The sequence below is a fragment of the Nicotiana sylvestris genome, chromosome 11 (assembly GCF_000393655.2).
Source record: "Nicotiana sylvestris chromosome 11, ASM39365v2, whole genome shotgun sequence".
NCBI lineage: Eukaryota > Viridiplantae > Streptophyta > Magnoliopsida > Solanales > Solanaceae > Nicotiana > Nicotiana sylvestris.
In genome coordinates this window covers 17,064,379-17,079,256 of record NC_091067.1, presented here as the reverse complement: position 1 = coordinate 17,079,256, position 14,878 = coordinate 17,064,379, and the positions used below count along the sequence as shown (strand labels likewise).

Sequence of the window (14,878 nt, the reverse complement as noted above, 5' to 3'; positions counted from 1 at the left end):
TGGTAGCCAACTCTAGATCATGAATAGGGTAGTTCTTCTCATGGGGCTTCAACTGACGAGAAGCAGAAGCAATCACTCTACCCTACTGTATCAATACATACTCGATACTAACTCTCAAAGCATCACAATACATTGTATATGAACCTGAAGCTGATGGCAAAACTAACACTAGACTTGTGGTCAAGACAGTCTTGAGCTTCTGAAAGCTCGCCTCACACTCATCCGACCACCTGAATGGAGCACCTATTTGAGTCAATTTGGTCAAGGGTGATGCAATAGATGAAAATCCCCGGACGAACCGACGGTAATAACCATCCAAACCAAGAAATCTTGGAATTTATGTGGCTGAGGATGGTCTAGGCCAACTCTAAACCGACTCTATCTTCTTCGAATCAACCTGAATACCCTCATTGGACACCACGTGCCCCAAGAAAGCCATTGAACTGAGCCAAAACTCACACTTGGAGAACTTTGCATAAATCTTCTCCTCTCTCGATCTCTGCAACACAACTCTCAAATGTTCTGCGTGCTCTTCCTAATTACGCGAGTATACCAGAATATAATCAATGAATACAATGACAAATGAGTCGAGATAAGGATGAAACACGCTGTTCATCGAATGCATGAATGCTTCTGGGGCATTGGTCAGCCCAAAAGACACCACAAGGAACTCATAATGACCATATTGGGTCTTGAAAACTGTCTTAAGAATGTCTGAGTCCCTAATCTTCAACTAGTGATACCCTGAACAGAGATTAATCTTGGAGAACACCCTCGCTCCCTAAAGCTGGTCGAATAAATCATCAATACGAGGCAAAGAATACTTGTTCTTGGTTGTGACCTTGTTCAACTGCATGTAATCAATGCATATCCTCATGGTGCCATCCTTCTTCTTCACAAATAGAACAAGCGTACCCCACGGCGACACACTAGGCCGAATAAACCCCTTATCAAGGAGTTCCTAAAGTTGCTCCTTCAACTCCGCTAGTGCCATACGATACGGTAAAATAAAAATGATTTGAGTGCCCAGCACCAAAACAATACCAAAATCAATATCCTTGTCCGGGGGCATGCCTGCTAGATCTGCAGGAAATACATCCAGAAAGTCCCTCACTACCGGGACTGAAGTACTGACATCCGTCACGAAGGCTAAGTAAGATAGACAACCCTTCCCAACCATCTGCTGGGCCTTCAAGAATGAAATTACCCTACTAGGAACATAATCAGACGAACCTCGCCACTCAACTCGTGGCACACCCGGCATAGCCAACATCACTGTCTTAGCGTGATAGTCCAAAATAGCAAGACGTAGAGATAACCAATCTATGCCCAATATCACATCAAAATCAACCATACTAAGCAACAAGAGATCCATTCGGGTATCCAAACACCCAATAGTCACCACACACGACCGATATACATGGTCTGCAATAATAGTATCGCCCACCGAAGTAGATACATGAACAGATGAAATAAGAGACTCGTGAGGCGTATCTAAGTAATGAGCAAAATATGATGACACATATGAAAAAGTGGAACCAAGATCAAATAACACATAGGCATCCCTATGGTAGATTGAGACAATACATGTAATCACAGCATCTGAAGCAATAGCATCTGGTCGGGATAGGAGGGCATAGAAATTGGCCTGACCACCACCTGATCGACCTCCCCCTCTAGGGTGACCCCTAGCTGACTGACCTCTACCCCGAGATGACTGGGCGGGTGGGGAAGTAACTGGTGCTGAATTCGAAGGTTGACTCATCTGCTAAGATGAACCTCCCCTAAGACAGGGACAAAGCTCTTAATATGACCCAAATCTCCACACTCAAAGCAACCTCTCCTAACAAATGGTGGTGGGGACTGAAGGGAGCCCTGAGTAGCGAGATGCCCACTAGAAGAACTAGGCATAGATGAGCCCTGAACTGAATGTGCCTGAGTCGTACTCTGAGCTGGAAGGGCACTGAAAGATGAGTGACCCTGATGTGAACTGTGAGGACTGTGGCCAGATGATCCAACATGGTGGCCCGAACAGGTTGGCTGAGCATATCTGAATGGACGGCCTATACCCCGCTGAAACTGACATCCCGAAGGAACACCACCAAAACTACCAGATCCCCGAGGCCTCTTGACCTCCCTCTCAACTCTCTCCTGGCAGCGAACCAACTCTATCTCTCGAGCAATGTCAACCACCTCCTCAAAAGAAGCACCAAACACCCTCTCTCTAGTCATAAGAATCTGTAGCTGATAAGCGAGGCCATCCATGAATCTCTTAATCCTCTCCCTGCCTGTAGGAACCAACCGAACAACATGATGGGCTAACTCAAAAAACCTCATCTCATAATACATCATATTCATATCATCCTGATGCAATTGCTTGAAATGCCAACACAGCTCCTTTATGCAGGAGTACGGTACATGCTTTTCCAAGAATACAGCGGAGAACTACTGCTAGGTAAGGGGCGCTGCACCAACAGGGCCTACGCCTCTCAAAAGCCTACCACCAAGTGAAGGCAGCTCCAGCAAAATAAAAAAGTAGTAAATGAGACCCCACTGGTCTCCAAAATACCCGTTGTACATAACATCCTCTAACACTTGTCTAAGAAACCCCGAGCATCCTCACCCTCTTCACCACTGAAAGTCAGAGGCTGAAGTCAACCAAACCTCTCCAATTGACACTGCTCATCATTAGGCATAACTGAAACCACATAAACCTGAGCAGGTGCAACTGGCTGGGCTAGTGGTGCCTCTGGTGTCTGCAGTCCTTGAACAACCTACTCGGGTGTACGGGCGGCGGGAGTCTGAGTGACTTCCTCGGTCTGAGAAGTAGCTGTTGTAGTAGAAACTGCGACCGCCTGAGCAAGGCTAGTGCACACGGTCAAGATCTGAGCCAAGGTCTCCTGAAGACCCGAAATAACAATAGGCACAGCCTGTGCCTGAGCTGGTACTGCTGGAGCATCCCCGGTTGGAGCTTGATTATGAATTGTGGCATCTGGTGGATCTACAGGTGCTGCCCTAGCTGCTGTACGGGCTACACCCCTGCCCCTATCACGACTTTGACCGCATCCTCAGCCTCTAGTGTCCCCAACTGGTGGTACTGGTGGTCGTCCATCCTGACCGGTAGTACGTGTCCTCACCATCTGTGAGAGAATAGAAAAATAGAAGTTTAGTTACTAGAATCAATGGATTCGCATGACATGAATTCGAGAATGTGAAGTTTTTCCTAAAAGTTTTATAGCCTCCCAAGGATAAGTACAAATGTCTCCACATTGATCCGTGAGACTCTATAAACCTACTCATGACCCGTGGGACCTATGTAACCTAGGATCTGATACCAACATGTCATGACCCCAAAATCGACCGGTCGTGATGGCGCATATCGTGAAACTAGGCCAGTCAACACATTTCCAAATACTCTATATTTTGTTTAAAACTTAAGTAAAACCATGTTTTTAATAGAAATCCAATAAAAGATATAAAGTAAAAATCAAAACAAAGCGGAAAATACAAGCCCGACCTCGGGTGTCACTAAGTCATGAGCAAAATACTACAACTGTTCGAAATAAAATAAGAGTAACATAGTCAGAGAATAGGCAACAAATACACTAGGAGGAAGATAAGGAAGTATAAGGCAGGACTGTGATCGCCAGGCAGCTACCTCGCTATCTCCAAAGAATATCCACAACTGAAATGATCATCAACCGCTATTGTGGCCTAAGATACCTGGATCTGCACATAGGGTGCAGGGGGTAACGTGAGTATACCAACTCAGTAAGTAACAACTCCAAACTATGGACTGATAGGTGTTGATGAACCAAACCTCAACAGGTAATACAATTAAACTGTACAGAAAAGTAGACATACTTGCAGTTTAAATAAAATCTCAACAGTAACTAAATACAGTCTAAATAGTAAGGAGTATAAAGCGCAGAAAATCTCTATGTACCAATGCATAGATGGCATGATCGATGTTCCGTGTACCTCCTCTTACAAATGGTCAACTGCTCGGTACTGTATAAGGTGATCCGACCCAAAGATAATTTGTCCCTATATATATAAACATCACTGACCATAGTCATCCGGTACCGAGAAAGGCCATTCCAGCTCTATGGAGAAGATCCATCTACAAGTATAATTACTTCAGACAAGATCCATGTCCAGGGAAGATCCATCCCTCAATATCACCAACTGTGCTTACTGGGGGTGTGTTACAGACTCTGGAAGGGCTCCTACAGTCCATGCTTTATCATAATCATCAATTTAACTGCTACGGCATGCAGCCTAATCCCAAAACTGCCACTCACAATCAGGCTTTCGGCCTCACTGAGTCATCACTCTCCAGTCTCACACACACAGGCTCACAATGTCATGATACTAGCCCGAACAATAATATGATGTGCCAAATAACAATAACCGAGACTGGGGCATGATATAAACTGCAAGAACATGACTGAGTACAGAATATCAATGAAGCTAATGATATGACAGCAAGAAACGACCTCTCGGGTCTCAACAGTATAGACGTGAATCCCTAAGAGGATATCTATCATATTTTTACAGCACATTTACTTAATCACGTGATATAAACATGGATATCAACAAGAAAACGTTACTAAGTGGTGCCATGGAATGATCCAGGCCACAATTCTCATGGTGCATGCCCACACGTCCGTCACTTGGCATTTGCGTTACCTCAATAGTAATTATAGAACACATAATTCGGGGTTTCGAACCCTCAGAACCAAGTTTGGAAGCGTTACTTACCTCAAGCCAAGCCAAACTCTATCATGCGATGCCCTTGCCTCTCGATTCGGCTCCAGATTCCCTGAATCTAACCAAAATCAGTAGATTATCATCAACATATGCTAAAGGAATGAAACCCATACGAAAATTATCAAATTTACTCAAAAATCCCGAAATTGACCAAACACGACCCCCGGATCCACGTCTCGAAATTCGATAAAAATCACATCACAAGAGTCCTCATCAACCCAAGAGTCTATACATACCAAGAACATTAAAATCAGACCTCAAATGGCCCCTCAAATCCCTAATTAAAGCTCTTCAATTACAAGCCCTAATTCTCCAATTTTAGCCTTCCAATCCCACTAATTTCATGTATAACTAGATAGAAATCACCAAAGAATCGAGTATTGAGTTCAAAAATCTTACCTCCAAGTATTTCCCTTCGAATCCCTCTTCAATCCCTCTCAAAAAGCTTTAAAGCCGTTCAAAAATGGTGAGAAAAGAGCTGAAAATTGGGAAGGACTCTATTTATACTTTCTGCCCAGGTGCTCCCTTCTTCGCGAACGCGGTCAAAGCCTCATGTTCACGAAGCACAAAAACTCCACAGCTCAATTTTCCTCTTTCGTGAACACGATCTCTTTCTCACGAACGCGAAGCTTCAGCTTGCAAAGCCTTCGCGAATGCGACCCCTCCTACGCGAACGCGATGAACAAACTCCTGGGGTCCCAGCTGCTCCAACTATCCTCTTCTAAAATGTGTTCAACTCCTCGCGTTTGTGATCCTTCCACTGGCCATACCTTCACGAACGCGATCTCCCCTTCGCGAAACAAACCTCTGCAACAAAAATACGAGAAAATCTGCTCTCTTTCTAAAGTCCAAAATGATCTGTTAAGCATTTGAAACTCACCTGAGGCCCTTGGGACCTCAACCAAATATGCCAACACATTGCATAACATCATTCAAACCTATTCTAACCTTCGGAACACTTAAAACAACATTAAACATCAAATCACCATCGGATCCAAGCCTAAGGATTTCCAAACTTCCTAATTTCGCAAATGATGCAAAAACCTATCAAACCTCATCCGAATGACCTGAAATTTTGCACACACATCAGAAATGACACAGCGGACCTAGTCCAATTTTCATAATTCCTTTCTGACCCCAATATCAAAATTTCCACTGCAGACCAAACAATGCCAAAATTCTAATTTCGTCAATTCCAGCCTAAATCTACCACGGACCTCCAAAATACATTCCGATCACGCTCTTAAGTCTAAAATAACCTGACGAAGCTATCCGAACCATTAGAATTCACATCCAAGACCTTCTACCCATAAGTCAATATCCGGTTAACTTTTCCAACTTAAGCTTACTCAAAAGAGACTAAGTGTCTCATTCCTCTACAAAACCGCTCTGAACCCGAACCAACCAACCTGATACTACATAATACAACTGAAAACACATAAAGAAATAGAAATAGGGGAAACAGAGCGGTAACTCATAAAACGACCAGCCGGGTCGTTACATAAAATGAATGACTAGCTGAGAAAATAAGAAAGAAGGCTTCTACCTAAGCTCAGTGACCTAAAGAGGATATGGTCTTATAACAACAGTCTCACAACAACATTGTATGCACTTCAAAAGAAAGTGGCACCTACCGTGGCTAATGAATGGGGAGAAAAATAGAAGGTAATATTCGAAACCATATAAAATGCACAAAAATTTCAGCAAACTAAGATAAGCTAAGTATGCAGGCAACAAGGGGTAGAAAGAACAGGAAAAGTAATTGCATGCATTTAAAAGAAGCTGTGATGGAACGAAAAATTATTCGATCAATGATCCAGAGTTAGTATGTTATAAATACACTCAAGTTTTTAGAGTATTATCCATGCAGCATATATGTTGGCAAGGCTAAAGTAATAACTAATGCCATGAGCCGCAAATCAGAAGATAGCTTAAGCCTACATAGAGGTTGATCAGAGGGAAGAGGAAACTAAAGAGTTACATCAACCAAGTAAATTAGGAGTCTGATTATTGGACCCAGAAAATTATAAAATTGTGATTGAGAACACTGCAGAATCAACCTTCATATCAGAGGTACAAGAGAGATAGTACAGTAGCCCTATTCTATAACTACTCTACGATAAAGCTAGTTAGAAGGATACCAGCCTCATAAGAAGTCAGTATGAAGCTCCCACCGGATTGTGTATGCACCAGAGGTGCAAGTATTGTAGTAGAACTTCAAGTTGCGGATATGAATTATACCTATGAGGAAGGAAGGTTATGGGAGAGATAAAAGATGTGATGCGAGATTTTAAGGTAAGGTAAAGGTGAACAACGTGTGAGACACTCAAGTGCAGAAGGTTGTGAATAGTCCATACATCAGATAGAAGGCTAGAAGCATTGAGATTCAATATCCAGGAATGATAGCAGTGCCATTTGTGGCATATCTTCCAACCTATGCCACAAATTGAGAGGTCTAGATAAGAGAGTAAAGAAGAGTTAGAGACGATGTGATATCTCGCTTGATGTTCCAGAATAACAAAATGAAATTTATGGTACAAGCAAGTTGAAGGAAGGTAGGTGAATAATAAATAGATATGTGTAGGTTGCAAGCTAAAGTGGGTAAAGCGACAAGGTTTTAAGAAGATATGAGTAAGGATAAGAAAATGGCAAGTGAGAAGGTGATGAGAATGGATAAGTCCTCAAAATTAAGCCCATGAAAACAAGAAAGCTACTGGTTTCTCTAGGTTATAGAAAGATCAGTATAGCCTAAATGAACGCAAAAGAATCTAAGACTAGTAGCAAAGGTGGAATATTGCCCTGGTAGTAGAATGAGGGTGTAATTGTGATAGGAAAAGGATGACGTTCGGGCCTTCGATTGAGTAATGATTTGAAGAGGATTTCATGAATTGTACGGAATTAAAATACCCGTGTAAGGCGAATCATATTGGGATGCTATAAAATACGATTATTGAAGTACAGTATCGCCCCTAAGTGGATCAGGAAATTCACTTTAAATATTCCTCGATGCAATATAAGCCCTAGTGGCAATGTATTATGTAAGAAGTTTCGAGTTATCAATGGAAGATTGTAGATCAACATTGAGTTGAATCGACAATTGATGGATAAAAGATACAAAGTATGAGATGAGATTACACCATCAGTCTTAAGATGAACAGTAATAAAGAAGCATGTAATAAATAGCATTAAAGGTCTTAGACTTATACATATAGAATAAGCAATGAGAGTAACCTGGAGTTTGGTCGCAGACCTCAGTAACGATAAATCGAAGTAAGAGTTATAGTATAGTATAACCTACTTAGATGTCGTAAATCTAATGAAACCCAGAGGGACACCTTGACATAATTTTTTATATGTTCACAAAGTGAGGCCTAGAAATTGGCTAAGAGCTGGAGGAAAGAGGAGAGAAGCATCGCATATGCGCACATACAAAGTTAGAGTCTTACATGCTGCATGATAGAAGGTAGCAACAGTTATGAGATTAGAAGGATTCCAACTATGAGTCTTGGTGTGAGAAAGAGACTTAAAGGGGGGAATGCCTTGGCAGTTGGATTTTTTCAAAGAACAGTTGCCTTAATGGAAACGAGAATATTAAAGTATTCGCAAGAGCTATGGGTTATGAGAATGATAAGTACATCAGTCAACATTCGAGGACGAATGTTCCAAAGGGGGGAATGATGTTATGCCCCGCAGTATTATGTCGATATTTGCCCTGCAGTATTATATTACGATGATGTTACGCCTCGCAGTATTATATTACGATGATGTTACGCCCTGCAGTATTATACGTGAAATTGTCATACGATAATTGACCTCAGTTCAAGGACAAGATTATTTGGAGATTATAAGCATTATGCTATTTCAAATAAGTGATGAGTAAATTCGTAAAGGTGAGAGGGTAAGCAAATAGAAGAAAAAGAATTTTCGTCGAAATTTGATATTTTGGGATAAAATACGGCTCGAGCTAAAATACCCAGTACTTATGGACTAGTACCATACAAGGTACCACATGACCATGATAATAAGGTATATAAGATATGTTAAAAATGGGTAGTATTTTATGTAATTTAAGAGAAATTCCAAATTATGTAGATAATTGGATAATTATTGGTTAATGGAGGATTAATAAATTAAGTGGATAGTTTTTGGATAAGCCTTATAACCACTAATGTGGCAGCCTATGAGATTGGATAAAGATTCAATTGTGTGACTCTTGAATCATATGGCAAGGTGTCACAACTAAAGGGTTATGTGGCTTAATCATCAATAGTGTGGGGCCAACACCTAAAGACTTTTTAAAAAACAAAAATAAAACCATTCTAATTCATTTTGTGTCTCTACAAATCTTTGAAAAGAATCAGCAAGAAAGTTTTCATCCAAGATTATACATGACAGTAACGGGCTTCAACAAGAATTCATATGACACCTTTACATGTTATAGCAATGTGAGATTTGTGATTCTAAGGAAGTACGATGCAATATTTCCCAAGATTATATATATATATATATATATATATATATATATATATATATATATATATATATATGGATGGGAAAAGGTTAAGGCGTTATATACGCACCGCCACCTGATCAACTGGTGTACGCTGATTATTTTTCCCACAGTGGCCGAGATACTATGATGGGATGCCCTCGGAGGCTTGATGATACTATGAAACATGTATCTATGCATTACATGACACTCATGCGCATATGCATGACACTATAAGTATTTCATAATTTACAGAGTTGTCTAGACTTACAGGTTGAGTCAATTACTCCATGTTTCTTCAATGTCTTTTATACTTATTTATGTGCCTTACATACTCGGTACATTATTTGTACTGACGTCCTTTTTGCTTGGGAACATTGTGTTTTATGCCCACAGGTCCTGATAGACAGGATGCGAGTCATCCTGTCTATCAGCTCAGCGGAAGGTGTTGGTGCGCTCTATTTGCTCCGGAGTTGCTTATTTGGTTAGTATGATTAGGACATATATTGATTAGTATGGCGGTGCCCTATCCCGACCTTTGTGATATTTATGTACTCTTAGAAGCTTGTAGACATATGTTGTGTATGTGAAAGATTATATTGCCTTGTCGGCCTATGTTCAGTGTACGAGTGATCATTTGTGCTTTTATAGGCTAGTATGTCATATGTATAAGTTTGTATTTCCCCATGTTTTACTTTGGTTTATTTACCTATGATAGAATGATATGAAAGATATGTTACGTTGGTACTCGGTTGAGTAAGGTACGGGGTACCTGTCGCGGCCCATCGGTTTGGGTCATGACAGAAATTGGTATGGTTAGACTCATGGTTTAATGGGCTTTCAGGTTTTGTGGCTTTTGTTGGATTTCAGGACGTGGGCCCGGGGGGCGACTTTTACCCAATTTCAAATTTTTGATTTATAATCTCGTATTTTCTTGTGGAACTATTTCCTTTAGCCTTTAGTGATTGTATTATACTGTTTGTGGCTAGATTTGGGACATTTAGAGGCCGATTTGTGAGGAAAGGCGTATTGGAGTCGAGTTTTGCTCGGATTGAGGTAAGTAACAGTTCTAAATCTAGTTCTGAGGGTATGAAACCCTGTATTTTGTGTTATGAGATTGGTTTGAAGGTGACACACATGCTAGGTGACAGGCGTTTGGGCATGCATAATAGGAATTGTAACTTGGTCCATTCCATATAACTGTAAAGTTGAATAACTTGTTGTTACTATATGCTCTCCATGTGTTATAGAAATTTGATTGTAAATTATGTTAGAAATCATATTTAGGCTATGTGTTGGTACTATTGGGACCCATAGAGGTCGTGTTACATGTTGGATTACCTACTAATTACTATTTGTACTCAGTCTCAGTTTTATTCGCATATTATATCTTATCTCTATTATTCTTTGTTGATACATCATATCATTATTGTTTGGGCTGATTTACATGATTACTAAGAGCCCGAGAGACTGGAGAGGTTGATGACTGAGTGAGGTTGAGGGCCTAATTGTGAGGATATATATGGGATCGGGTTGCACGCCCCAACATGTTTCATTAATTTATGCTATGATTGGCTTGATATAGCGCTTGGGCTAAAGGAGCCCCTCCGGAGTCTGTACATACCCCCAGTGAGTGCAGCTACCTACTGAGTACGAGTGCCGAGTGGCGAGTTCCGAGCTACTAAGAGAAATGAGTGACTGGGAGGAATGAGTGACTATGAGGAATAAGTGATTGTGAGGTTTGAGTGAATGGGAGGACTGAGTGACTGTTGCTCTAAGAGGCTGCATTTGATTTCATTGTTGTTGCACTTAGTTGCCATACATCAGTGCTTTGAAATTTCTGAGAGTAATTACATCCGATTTTACTTGAACTTGACATGTATAAACTGATTTGACTTTAATTGCCGGATTTGAAAGCATGCCTACTTTCTTTTGTTGAGACTACTGAAATTGAACTATAATTGTATAGATCGTCACTATCTTCAGTTCTTTATTTAGTCTTATTACTTACTGAGTTGGTTGTACTCATGCTACACCCTGCACTTTGTGTGCAGATCCAGGTGTTTCTAGAAACGGAGGGTGTTGATACTCTACACAGTTGACCATTGGAGACTTCGAGGTAGCTACCTAGTGTTCCCAATCCTTGTTTTCTCCTTCCCTGTCTTTCATATTATTGTATCTTGTTTCAGACTATGTTAGATAGTATTTTCCAGACTTTTGTATTTAGACGTTCATGTACTTAGTGACACCCTGATGTTTGGGTGTTTCCGCATTATATTTTGGGTTTTCCATACCGTTTATGAAAACTTTTGTTATTTAAAACTACTTTGATTCTTTTTCTTTATGATGTTTGGAATATTTTGGAAATGTTAGCTTGCCTAGTACCACAATATGCGCAACCATGACAGGTTAGGATTTGGGTCGTGACAAGTTAGTATCAAAGCCTAGGTTTCATAGGTCTCACAAGTCATGAGCAGGTTTAGTAGAGTCTTGTAGATTGGTACAGAGATGTCTGTGCTTACCTTCAAGAGGCTGTCAAACCCTTGGGAAAACTTCACATTCTTGTATTCTTGTCATGCGGATTTGTTGATTTCAGTAACTAAACTTTTGTTATTCTATTCATTCATAGATGGTGAGGACACGTACTACCGGACATGAGGGACAACCACCAGTACCAATAGTTAGGGCTGCGAGAGGCCGAGATAGCGATAGGTACAGAGGTATAGCTCGCACAGCAGCTAGGGCAGCACCTGCAAATCCACCTGTTGCCCCAGTTTAGGAGTAGGTTCTAGTTGTGGATGAGACAGTAGGGCCATCTCAGGCACCATCTGTGCCCATTATGATTCCAGGCCTTCAGGAGGCCTTAACTCAGATTCTAACCATATGCACCAGTATTTCTCAGGCGGTCTCTATTCTGGCCACAACAGCCACTTCTCAGGTCGGGGGAGGTACTCAAACTCTCGCCACCCGCACAACAGTAGGTGATGCAGGGACTCCACACACCAGGGGAACTACCAGCCCAATCGGTTGCAGCTGCTCAGGCCCAAGTGGTTCCTATTATGATTGATGATGAGCATATGAGGTTAGAGAGGTTTGGGAGGCTCCAGCCTCCATATTTAAGTGGGGCAGAGTCGGAGGATGCCCAGGGTTTTTTGAGACAAGTGTTAGAGGATTTTTCATACATCAAGTATTTTAGAGACCAGTGGGGTCTCGTTCACAACTTATCAGTTCACTAGGGCTGCCTTCAGGTGGTGGGAGGCTTATGAGAGGCGTAGGTCGGTCGGTGTAGTGCCACTTATATGGAAGGAGTTCTCCGTTCTCTTATTGAAGAAGTCTGTGCCTTAGTCTCACCGAGAGGAGATGCGAAGACAGTTTGAGCAGCTTTGTCAGGATGGTATGTTTGTGATGAAGTATGAGATGAGGTTTTATGAGTTGGACCCTCATGCAGTGGTTGGTTCCCTCTAATAGGGAGAGGATCAAGAGGTTCATCGATGTCCTGACATATTAGCTGTGGTTGCTTATGACTAGCTAGAAGGTATCTGGTGCTACTTTCGATGATGTTGTCACCATCGATCGGCAAATAGAGGTGGTATGCAGTTATGAGCGGGATGAGAGGGAGGCCAAGAAGCCTCGTGGTTCGGAATGTTTCAGTGATGTTCCTTCTAGGGGCCAGTTCTACCACGGCAAGGGTCGTCTTTATAGGCGTGCATAGACGTGTCCTCGTTATCTAGGAGTCCTAGTGCAACAAAAGAGTCAGGACGCGACTTCTGTGCTAGTTGCTACACCACCCTACTCATCCAGCTCGGGGTGGGGCCTAGTCAGGTAAAGGTCTCCCTAGAGGTGGAGGCCGATCAGGTGGCGGTCAGACCCGATTCTATGTTATTCCCGCCAAACCAGATGTTGTTGCTTCAGATGCAGTGATCACAAGTATTGTCTTAGTTTGCCATAGGGATGCTTTTGTATTGTTTGACCTCGGTTCCACTTATTCGTATGTATCATAATATTTTGCTCATTATACAGATATGCCCCATGAGTCTCTAGTTTCATCTATTCATGTATCTACGCCGGTGGACGATACTATTATTGTGGACTGTGTATATCGATCATGTATAATGACTATTTGGGGATTGGAGACTAGAGTTGATCTATTGTTGCTTAGTATGGTTGACCTCGATGTGATCTTGGGTATGGACTGGTTGTCTCCATGTCATGTTGTTCTTGATTGTCACACTAAGACCATGATGTTGGCGATGCTGGGGTTTCCACAAATTGAGTGGCGACGTTCTCTAAACTATGTTCCTAGCATAGTGATTTCATACTTGAAGGCCCAACAAATGGTTGGGAAGTGTTGTTTATCTTATTTGGCCTTTGTGAGGGATGTTGGTGCTGAGATCCCTATTATTGATTCTGTTCTGGTGGTACGAGATTTCTTGGATGTATTTCCCGTAGACCTGCCAGGCAAGCTGCCTGAGAGGGACATTGATTTTGGTACTAAGTTGGTGCCAGGCTCTCAACCCATTTCTATTCCTCTATATTATATGGCACTGACAGAGTTGAAGAAGATGAAATAGCATCTTCAGGAACTTCTTGATAAGGGGTTTATTAGGCCTAGTATGTCACCTTGGGGTACACCAGTTCTGTTTGTGAAGAAGAAGGATGGTACTATGAGAATGTGCATTGATTATAGACAGTTGAATAAAGTCACAATTAACAACAAGTATCCTTTGTTACTTATTGATGATCTATTCGACCAGCTTCAGGGAGCGAGGGTGTTCTCCAAGATTGATTTGAGGTCTAGGTATCACCAGTTGAAGATTCGGGACTTGAATATTCTAAAAATAGTATTCAAGACCCGTTATGGTCGTTATGAGTTCCTTGTGATGTCTTTCGGGCTGACCAACGCCCCAGCAGTTTTTATGCATTTTATGAACAATGTATTTTAGCCTTATCTCAACTCATTTGTTATAGTGTTCATTGATTATATCTTGGTGTACTCTTGTAGCCAGGAGGAGCTTGCCCAACATTTGAGGATTGTGTTCCAATGGTTGAGGGAGGAGAAACTTTATGCCAAGTTCTCCAAGTTTGAGTTTTCGCTTAGTTCGGTGGCATTCTTGGGGCACGTGGTGTCCAGTAAGGGTATTCAGGTGGATCTGAAAAAGACAGAGGAAGTTCAGAGTTGGCCTAGACCTTCCTTAGCTGCGGAGATTCAAAGCTTTCTTGGTTTGGCCAGTTATTATCGTCGCTTCGTGCAGGGTTTCTCGTCTATTGCATCGCCTTTGATGAAATTGACCTAAAAAGGTGCTCCTTTCATATGGTCGGATTAGTGTGAGGAGAGCTTTCAAAAGCTCATAAAAAGAGACTTTTGGCCAACGATATTCAGAGACTAGAAGGTACACGTATCAGATTTAGTATCAGAAATTTAGAGGCATTATTGACTTATGCTCAGGCTAGGTCGTCATTAGTTGAGCCCATTAAGGCCACCCAATACGAGGATGAGTGATTATGTAAATATAGAGATGAGGCCTTAGCTGGTTAAAGAAAGGATATGATATTTGAAAGTGATGGTGTTCTTCGAATGGGTGACAGGCTATGTATACCAGACCTAGATGGGTTGAG

At 41.7% G+C, this 14,878-nt stretch overlaps 2 protein-coding genes across 2 annotated transcripts; one reads left to right on the top strand and one right to left on the bottom strand.

Moving 5' to 3' along the window:
• Nucleotides 1-961: 961 nt before the first annotated feature.
• Nucleotides 962-1,765, bottom strand: LOC138880770 (uncharacterized). Its single transcript, XM_070160947.1, has one exon. The coding sequence runs from the start codon at nucleotides 1,763-1,765 to the stop codon at nucleotides 962-964; it is 804 nt and encodes a 267-aa protein (XP_070017048.1).
• An 11,519-nt stretch (nucleotides 1,766-13,284) lies between these two features.
• On the top strand, nucleotides 13,285-13,833 carry LOC138880769 (uncharacterized). Its single transcript, XM_070160946.1, has one exon. It carries the CDS (start codon nucleotides 13,285-13,287, stop codon nucleotides 13,831-13,833), a length of 549 nt encoding a protein of 182 aa, XP_070017047.1.
• Nucleotides 13,834-14,878: the final 1,045 nt, after the last annotated feature.

Bases quoted from the DNA above. Each gene is read 5' to 3' on its own strand.
- LOC138880770 (XM_070160947.1), bottom strand. From the start codon at position 1,765: ATGAGTCAACCTTCGAATTCAGCACCAGTTACTTCCCCACCCGCCCAG.
- LOC138880769 (XM_070160946.1), top strand. From the start codon at position 13,285: ATGCCCCATGAGTCTCTAGTTTCATCTATTCATGTATCTACGCCGGTG.